The 10,029-nt window shown below is 48.1% G+C and overlaps 1 protein-coding gene across 1 annotated transcript in view; it reads right to left on the bottom strand.

The window, feature by feature from the left end:
* The window catches only part of LOC146445657 (C2 domain-containing protein 3-like), a 38,822-nt gene extending 29,176 nt beyond the window's left edge, over positions 1-9,646 (bottom strand). The window contains 11 exon segments of the mRNA XM_085078273.1: positions 207-349; positions 750-894; positions 2,071-2,198; positions 2,891-3,027; positions 3,384-3,601; positions 4,335-4,534; positions 5,085-5,273; positions 5,660-5,746; positions 5,748-5,884; positions 7,163-7,400; positions 9,239-9,646. Of these exon segments, the coding sequence (XP_084934399.1) occupies positions 207-349; positions 750-894; positions 2,071-2,198; positions 2,891-3,027; positions 3,384-3,601; positions 4,335-4,534; positions 5,085-5,273; positions 5,660-5,746; positions 5,748-5,884; positions 7,163-7,283 (1,505 nt within the window). The 5' untranslated portion in view covers positions 7,284-7,400; positions 9,239-9,646.
* Between the last annotated feature and the right edge of the window lie 383 nt (positions 9,647-10,029).

Genomic DNA, 10,029 nt, shown 5'->3' with positions numbered 1-10,029 from the left:
ACAGCAGTGTTAGTCAGAAAAAAAAATCAGAAATAATTGTTTGGAGCCGAATTAGGAAAAAAAAAGTCACAAAACCTTTACACTAACTGTATTGTACAAGTTAAACTTGATAACTGGATCTTTAGGGACACTTCTGTTGGTTCCATCATAAAAAAAAGGGAGTACAATTTCGATGAGGTCAGAACAGAAGTCACTGATGTAACTACCTGGGTTTAGTGTCTGTCACATTCTGATCAAAGGCAGGAAAATCCTTCTGTGGACTCACTGGACCCACTTTCTTCTTGGACAATTTTTGTGAGGATTTAACATCATCATCGCTGAGGAAATCATTCAAACTGGAATCAGTTATCTGAAGCAGAAATAATGCACATAAATAAGAAGCTAATTAGCACCGTCAAGAGAGATCCATAATGGTCACAATACATAAATGGAAAACAACTTGTGTATGGCATCCTTTGAAACAATTAAAACACTACCAAAATTTTCCAGAGATTTGAAAAACAGAAAGTCTTCCTGGACAGCCTCAATCCCAGCAATTTCCAAACTCCATGCTTGACTTGGTGGTCTTAACAATGTTCTTCTAATAATATTAATTTCAAGCAATAGTACCCAGGTACTCACAAGCTTTGGTATGATACCTAATGCTCATTCAGCTTTAAAATACCGAAATCTGCAGGTTTTTTGATCACGCAACCCTCTGGTTTTCTGCACATTAGGGAATGCACATTTTCCTTTGGATCTCCACTTACAGGAGCTGTGTAAAAAAGCCTCTCCAGCAGACTCTGGTCATAATGGGGATCACCGAGTTCACTGTCACACACCTCACCGCCGAGGGAGAGCGAATCCCACAGAGAACCTGCTCGATCCCAAAAATGCCCTGGGGAGAAATCAGCACTGCAGATACGAGAGAGAGAATCACACCTTAGTGTTCTGCGGTCAGTCTCTAAGGGATCTGGACAATACTGCCTATTTTATCCTGGATTTGGGCTATACTGGTTCCAGACAGAGCCAGCTGTGCTCACACAGCACATCTGTGACCCAGCTGGGAGGGTTACCTCAGGAAAACATCTCTGCACCCAACAGGAAAACAAAATCTGTGAAAAGTGCAGCACAGCTTGGGTTAGAAGAGATCTCTGGAGATCATCCAGTCCAACCCCTGCTCGAAGGCAAGGGATGCAAATAAAAAGTTGTCCACTTGGATTTTGGGTACCTTGAACCATGCAGATTCCATGACCTCTTTGGGCAACTGACTCCAGACCTTGATGACTTTCACTGTAAAATATACCAATTAATATCTACTCTAATTTTTAGCTTTCACTGCTTTATAACTTTTGGACTGCTTTAAGATACCGGTAAGACTTAAGGACAGTTTACTTTAATTAAAAAATAGCAACAAAGGTATATCTGAGTAGGCAAAACCACAAGCATCTTCAGACACAAGTTTGGGTTAGTTTGGTTTAAGGCTTTCCTCTGTGCTGTGAGTTTCAAATCTTTCTATGATCTGCAAATACTTCAGTGTTATCCAATGATAAACCACAGGGAAATAGTAAGTGCAGGGCACAAGAAACACAAACTGAAATTCTGAACCATATCTGGCCCAGAAGCTGTGTGTTCAGGGTGCTGATGTGGACACAGTGGAGCATCACTTATGCTCCTGCTATGCAAAATGAGAGAATAAGGTACATTTAATATTTGGAGAAAGATTAAAAATAGATATTGTTTCTCGCTAATTTTAATTTCCAGTGTTTCTTCTTCAGACAATCATGGTATTTGTTTTATGTACTCACTTTATGTAACATTTTAGGACACGATAGTTACAACTAAAAAATAACTTAGTTTTGTCAAAGATTGTGGTTAATCTTCCAGACATCGCTTTTACACCAAGTGACTTGGAGCTATCCAGGTTGTTGTGCATCACAGCTGAGCTATAAGACACCTCCATCACTTGCACACAATTCACTGGTTACAGTCCCAAAAATGTGGAGAACTTGAGGAGTCAAGAGATATTTTTCGGTACAAAATGGTCAGATAAGGACAATTTTACAGTAGCCTCCAGTGCACCACACTCACCTGCCCAACAGTAACTGGATTGCTCTTTCTTCAGAGTTTAGGTCAAATTGCTGACCTGAAACTTCAGATCCAAAGTGATGGAGATCTTCAGGAGTGGGCATGAAACTGGACTCTAAGCCAGTTTTGGGCTCCTCGATAACAGCGATGGAAGCACAGAGAGCAGTAAAAGGAAAAATAAAGACATTAAGGCACACTCAAGATTGATCCATTAATTGGTCTACTGTTTTTTCTAGGAAGTCCAAAATAATCTACTTTAACGCAAATGTGAACAGTTTGAGCAGAGATAATTGAAACTGAGTTTGCGATAGCATCACTGTCTGTCAAAGACAATGACATTACTTTGTGGTTATCACAGAACAACAGGCAATATTCGTATTTTTCCAGAGGAAAACCAAGAAACTGAAGTTTCTTTTCTCCTAAGAAAAAACATGCATTAGTTCATCAATTACTTACACTCATTTGAAAAGCTGTTCTTTGTGATGCAGTGCCATTTCACTTGCACTTCCTTGCGCTACTCTTATCCCTTACCAACATTCCATATTTCCGTGTCAAATAACTCTGAACTAAATATAACTATACTGAGAAATGAAATTAAAATCAGTGACTTAAATCAAGGCTTACCTCACAAAGATTAAAATAAATTCACAAAATTTAGCCATTTATTCACAGATAGAAATTAACTTCCCATTTGAATGATGTGCTGGTTTCATCCTAAATGGATCCTAAAACACATCCTATGAATCTCACTATTTACAGTTTCCTGCATAAAGCCTCAAAATTTATGGTTTGGAGCTTGAATCTCACTTTCCCCATTTCAAACTCACTTTGTTGGTGCTTTAAAATCGTCTCTCTCTACAAAATGGGACATTCTGTTCAGCTCAATCTCCATGTCTGGGCTGGACTTCATTGCAGAAACAACCATGGCATCACGGAGTTTACTGCCTTGATCCAAGAGAGCTGGGAAATAAGCAGAAAAATTACATTCCAGCATTCAAATGCAATTTAAAAGCAGTGTGCAAAAACAACAAATGTGTCGGCTACATTCAAGAAACTTATGTTTCCAGCTGTCTAAAAGAGATCTTGATGCCCTGGGGATTAAATACGTTTTAATTTCACTCATTAACTCCAATGCTTATTTCAATCCAGCCCAGGCAGCAGTGGTTTTCAAGTAAAAGCCTTTTGGCTATAACGCAGCAAGCGGGTGTGAAGTCTCTTTTTCCCTTCAGAAAATTTCATATCCAGACAGGCACACGAAATATCATCAAGAGTCGTTTGTAGTGAGATCTCAAAGACGAAGCCAGCTGCACACAAACCTGACAGCAGGTCTTTCGCAGCCGGGTTGTGCACGGAGAGCACCCGAGTGTCCCTTCTGGGAAGAGCTTCGGGATCAGTGCTGGTGGGAAATGACAGGGGCTGATTTGAAGGATTCATTCTCAGACGTTCATCCGGTAAAATCCCACGGTGATGAGAAGCAGGAAAGGTGTCCTTTATGTTTTCAGAGTTCTCTTGGTAGAGCAAATGGTCCTTTCCTCTGGTAAAAAATGTAATGTCATTTCAGTAACAACCCAAGTGGGTGGGTAAAGGGATTCAAAACTGCAAACTCTCCCTTCAGGACATGCTCCGAAAAGAAACACGGCATGTCATTTTCATGATTCCTCACCTGCCACTTAGACTATCAGAGAGACTGACCCAACCCGCAAGTAAAAGATTTTTTTAAACAAAGCTTCTTAAAAGATCTTTTTTACAAGATCATGTTGTGACACGACAAGGGGGAATGGGTTCAAACTGACAGAGGATAGGTTTAGATTAGATATCAGGAGAAAGTTCCTTGCTGGAGCATGGTGAGGCCCTGGCACAGGCTGCCCAGAGAAGCTGTGGCTGCCTCTGGATCCCAGGAAATGTCCAGGGCCAGGTTGGATGGGGCTTGGAGCAGCCTGGGACAGTGGAAGGTGTTCTGGCAGCAGGGATGAAATGAGATGAACCTTAGATCCCTTCCAACCCAAATTACTCTATGATTCCATGATTTGAGGCACATCTTGTGTGAACTTCCGTGACTTGAACTAAACCGACATAAGATGCAAATTTCTATCAGACAAGAAACTGTCCCTGTCACCTCAGAAGCCCTCAACATTCTGGATTTCATATGAAATGTACGTTTGAAAAGATCAAGCATTCCACAACTCACAAGTGTACAGCCATCGCTTAAAAATTCTGTCCGAACTGCAAAATAAACCACAGTTTTGTCACGAGGAAAGAAAAAGTACCTATGAGTTGTGGCTTTGCTGCTGCCAACAGACTCCTGGTCAGCAACAGTCACCCGTGTGTGCCTGGGCTGCTGGGATGGAGCAGGAAGCTGGGATTTGCTGCTTCCCTGAGCAGCAGCAGCGTCTGAACTTCCCTCTGTGGTTGGGACAGAACTGCTGGTGTCACACGGTTCTGGCAGAGGTTCTAGAGCCAGTGAGACCTGAAAGAGATTATGTGAAAATATTACTTTGTTCTTAAGTGCAGTAAATACTGCATGCAACTTCACTTGCTGTGCAATGGAAAAGTGTTGTTTTTCTACATGACATAATATTTACATTGTGCAGCTATGTCACATATGTACAACTACTCGTTTCTCATTCCACGCTTTCAAATCTCAGACAACTATCTTTCATCATCAATTTTCCAGGGCCAGGGCTGCAAGACAGAGCTTTCTTAACTCTAGATGTCAAAAATCTTCTACAATTCCAGACCAGTGAAGTGTTAGAACCAAATATCCACTTCTAAATCCACTGTCAATACTAACACTCAGTGTACAGATTACCGTATTTTCCTCATTTAACCTCAACTACCCCACTAAATAAAATACAGTGAACGCTACCCGTATGTGTTTCCCATTCGTTCCCTTAGCTCAGCAATGCCTTGGACAGAGAGCATGCCTGCAGGGTGCCCTGTACAGCTGGGTCCCGCACCTGATTCCAGCAGTGGCACAGCACACAATTTACAGTAACGAGCAAAGACATCAGAGCTACCTGCAGCTCTCCGAGTTTATCCGATGTCGGTGACACCACAGCGGAAGACCCTCTGGTGGGGTGGCTGGGAGAGAGTTGGGACAGTTTGGTGATCTCTGCTCTGCCCAGGGGGAAGTGATCAGGTTTGGTCAGAACGTCCAGGACGAGAACACCCACCTCAGCAAAAATCAGAAACATCCCCAGGTCAGTCTCACGGTCATGACTCACACTTTTTGGCTACAATGACAGAGATGCCAGAGGTGATCCTTATGTTGCACAAGGAAATGACTATAACGAGGCAGCTGGTAAAGAAGGGTTATTACAGACATTATTACTGGTAAAAAATTACAATAAATAACCACAGGATTACCAGAAAATGAACACTCGGAACCCCCCACGGCAGCCCATTCCCATGGCCGCCCATTCCCACGCCTGACCAGCCTTTCCGAGAAGAAATTCCCCGTGCTGCCCGAGCCGAACCTCCCCTGGCGCAGCTTAAGCCCATCTCCTCCCGTGCTGGCCCAACCCCAATGAACGGCCCGGCTCCCGCCGTGTGCCGGGGCGAAGCGTCCCTACCTGCCAGCTAGGCGGCGAGCTGCCGGGGCCAAGCGGGCGCCGGTTCTCCCCGCGGGCTGCCCGGCGCGGGACGCGGGCTGGAGCACCGTGCCGCCGGAGCTCTCCCCCCCAGCAGCGCAGGCGGAGCACGGCGGGCGGCTGCGGGGTCGCCCGCGGCAGGCGGGACACGGTGCAGCGCAGGAAGCAGCGCGGCTGGCCCCGGACGAGCGGCGGGAGGCCGCTGGCGGCGGGGGAGTCGCCGGGACCTGCGGGGACGGGCGGCGTCAGCGACCCCGTACATCACCCCGAGCGCCCGCGCCGCTTCCCGTTCCGCCCCGCCCCGCCCCGCCCCGTCCCATCCCATCCCGTCCCGCCCCGGCGCTCTTCTCTCCCCGCCGTCTCCCCCCGAGCCCCGCTCCGCCGCCCCGTCCCTCTCCGCCCCTGCCCTCCGCCGCATCCCGCCCGCGCCTCGCGCCCGGCAGCGGCCGCCGCGGCGGGGAACTACAGCTCCCGGCGTGCCCCGCGCCCCGCAGGGCGCAGCGGAGGCGCGGACTACGTTTCCCTTGGTGCCGTGCGCGCGGGTGCGCCGGCGCGGCTGGGGGAGGCCGCTTAGGGCCGGGGCGGCTCGGGGGGCTGTTCCCGGTGCTCCCGCCGCGTCCCTCGCCGGCACGTCGGCCCCGGAGAAGCAGCCGAGTCTGGGCCGCCTCCCGCCGCGGCGGCCGGTCCGGATGCAAGATGCGCACGGCGTGGGCGGGGGCGGAGATCGGGGAGGGGGGCTTTCGGGGAGAGATGACAAGCTGAGTTTATCCTCATCAAGGTTCAGTTCAGTGCAAACACGCGCAAGATTCCACCTGAAGAGAATTCCACCAAAAGAGGATGGGATTAGTGGTTCAGGGAGAATCCAGTGTGATTTGCAGCGCTGGCAGATGTGCAGGGCTGCACTGAAACAGTCCTTTAAAATTCCACCTTTTACAAGGAACAAAAATTACTAAACTTAGGAAAACATTTATTTGCTGCATGAAGCATCTCACATTTATAAATGCGGTTTACTTCTGTGCTTTCCGTTTCTTGAATTGGAAGCCAGGCTGCTAAAACGGGTTTCTTATTTACTGTCAAATAAAACTCGTGCTATTGCCTGGCGCATGGTCTCGTTTGCGCTTTAACTCGGGCACAGGTGATGCCGAAGAGCATAACAGGTGCAGTGCCTCAGTTTCACCACATGATGGCGACAGAGACAGCGCCATAATGTTGGCGGGTGCAATACCCGGGGCTCACCACAGGAGGGCGACAGAGACCACCCCCTAACAGCGATTTGTATCGCGCTCCACAGAGATGTATCGCTCTGGCTTATCGTGTCTGCACAGCTTCCGCTCCGGAGCTGCGAGGAAGATCCCAGTGAGTGAGATGAGACTCTGAAAGCTCTGAACACGACTAGAAATCCAGCTTTCAAGCTGAATAAAAAACACCTTATACCCAGTGAAACCAAAACCACACTAAATGTCACTCTTCTTTTGTAGAGCTCTGGGAGTAGTAGCATTACATACTGGTTTGGGAACAGCCAGAATCACACTCCCGCAGTCCTGGGAAGTTCTGGCTCTGGAGAGCCTGCTGCTGGCACCTGCTGGAGCCAAATTCATCTGGGGGGTTGGTGGCCGGCGTCTCCATCGGCACCTTCGTGGCATCCTAGGCGGCTGTCCCGGGTCACCCGGGACCCAGGCAGTCCCAAGCAGAGGCTTCTGCAGCACCAACATGTGACCAAGGACCGGGACTGCTCTCTTGCTCCTGGAAGGAAAAAAAATGCCCTAATCACTGAGGGACAGGACATGATGTAGGGATGAGGCAATAACACCATGGTGTGATTCCATCAGGGAACAGCCCAGGATGGCTAATTAAAATGATTCGGGGGTTTGGAAAGCAAAGGTGACGGGGCTGCGAGGCATTTTTGGGGAAAACCCATCCAAACCCGAGAAATTTTAGGACCCCAAGAACACAGGTTTTTCAATGGAGCCACAGCTCAGCTGCCGATACGGCTCAGAGCAATGCAGAGAAAGCATCAAGACAGAGCAAAACCCAGGCAAACAGCGTAGCGCTCACGCAAACAGCGTAGCGCTCGCGGAAATAGCGTAACTCTTACGCAAATAGAGTAGCTCTTACGCGAATAGCGTAGCGCTTACGCAAACAGCGTAACTCTTACGCAAATAGCGTAGAGCTTACGCAAATAGCGTAGCGCTTACGCAAACAGCGTAGCACTTACGCAAATAGCGTAACTCTTACGCAAATAGCGTAGCGCTTACGCAAACAGCGTAACTCTTACGCAAATAGCGTAGCGCTTACGCAAACAGCGTAACTCTTACGCAAATAGCGTAGAACTTACGCAAATGGCGTAGTGCTTACGCAAATAGCGTAGCGCTTACGCAAATAGCGGAACTCTTACGCAAACAGCGTAGCGCTCACGGAAACAGCGTAGCGCTCACGCAAACAGCGTAGCGCTCACGCAAACAGCGTAGCGCTCACGGAAACAGCGTAGCGCTCACGCAAACAGCGTAGCGCTCACGCAAACAGCGTAGCGCTCACGCAAACAGCGTTAAACAGACACAAGCTGAAACTGCCCAGCAAGATTCGTAGTGCAAGACGAGCCAGAGGCTGATGATGCTGAAGGAAAGAAGCCTCCATAGAAATAGCACATGATAATGAAAAGTAAATCCTGACAACAATAGATGGTTTGGGTTGGAAAAGACCTTAAAAATCATGTAGCACCAACCCGCCTGCCATGGGCAGGGATGCCTTCCACTAGATTATGTTGATGCTTAAAGCTGCCTGAATTTATGGGAATGATGCACTGCCCTGTGACAGGACCAGCAGGGACCAGTGTGTCCCCACACTCTCAGCAGTTTCCATTTGCTTTTTCCCATGTGCATCCCTCACACAATTCACTCCTTAAATGGTCTCATTCCCCCAGCCATCTCCCTTGGCACCACCCATGAGAGGACCGATCGTCACCAAGGGAAAACAGTATTAGAGAAGAGAAATAGAAAAGTAATATCAATATAAACAGTAATATAAAAGATAGCAACGTTATCTTTGTGTGGTTGGGGTTATTGCTCAGGTGCATAGGCGCCCTGCAGCTGGAGGGTTTGGGCTGTCTTTAGGGGCTGGAAAATACTAAGTTATGAATTCGGTGGGTTTGGGGAGAGCAACTGCTCCAGTCATGTAAGAGCTGAATAGCTGAAAAATCAAAACAAGAGGACTGGGTAGCTTTGAGGTCTGGGTAGCTTTTGCCAGGTGTGTAGGTGGTTCTACTAAGAATCCCTCAGCAAATCCCCCCACTCCTGCAGGGCTGTTATTTCAGTAATCGATGACTCCTCAACACAGAACTCTTCCCGTCAACAAAACATGCCGCTTCACCTCTGTGATGCCTGCGATAACTGAGCTAAATTGATCTGTCAGGGACAATAGAGCCAAAACTGTGTTGCAATTATTATGCCCTGCCTTACCTTGGAAAGATTCCTCACTTGTTGCCCCCTGACCTCTCTGGACTAAGCGATATTTATGCCTTTCAGCCTGTAAAATGCGATTCTTTGAGAGCAAACGGAACATGTGCTGCAAAGCAGCTGCCTCACCTCCATGTCAGCCGTGGAGCCAAGAGCAATTCTGTGCCGTGTGGGACTCGGAGAGCAAGGGAATCCCTTGGGTGTCTGTAATCCGGCGCTGTTGCGGTTTGCAGAGGTGCTGCAGGGCTTGATCCCAGGAACGCCACGGCGTGTCTTACGCACGGTGAAATAAATATCCCCATTAAGAGCGGTAACAAGGATGGGTTCGGCTGAGCTCGGCTCGGCTCGGTTCTCCTGAGCTCGGTGCCACAGGAACGGCTTGGAATCGCTGCGCCATCCCGCCGGGGCTTTGAAGTGCGGCGATGCTGTGGGATGTGCTCGAGGTGTCACTAGTGTCTTTCGGGAGAAAGCCACCAAGGAGTTTTGGAAGCAAATAAAGAATGTTGCCGGTGTCCTGTCAGTGTCTTTGCACGTTCAGCTGAATTTCCGTTCGTCAGAACTCGGCTGGGTTCGGCTGAACACCAGCTGGGAATTCAACTCCAAATAAGTCGCTGCCTTCCTTCCTGCTCCCTTTGGTTAGAGACAGACAGCAGCAGAGACTGAGGATTGAGATAATTTACAGAAAGCAAACAGCTCTGGGCTGAGAAATGCACATTAACAGCAACCACTGTCTGCACAGCTCGAGGCTGAACGCAATCACACCTGATTCACACCACGTGTGCCAGAACAACAGGAAAACAAGCAGTCCTCCTCTGTTCACATCACATTTACTGTGCAAAAAAAGTCCCTTTCTTCGTGAGGGACGATTCTTTCAAAGGCTTTCTTTTTCTCTCTAGCCCTGCCAGCATTCCTTTCACGTG

This window comes from Lichenostomus cassidix, chromosome 1, assembly GCF_008360975.1.
Source record: "Lichenostomus cassidix isolate B80296 chromosome 1, HeHo_3.0, whole genome shotgun sequence".
Lineage (NCBI taxonomy): Eukaryota > Metazoa > Chordata > Aves > Passeriformes > Meliphagidae > Lichenostomus > Lichenostomus cassidix.
The sequence above is the reverse complement of the archived record's forward strand: the minus strand, read 5'-3'. Positions and strand labels throughout refer to the sequence as shown.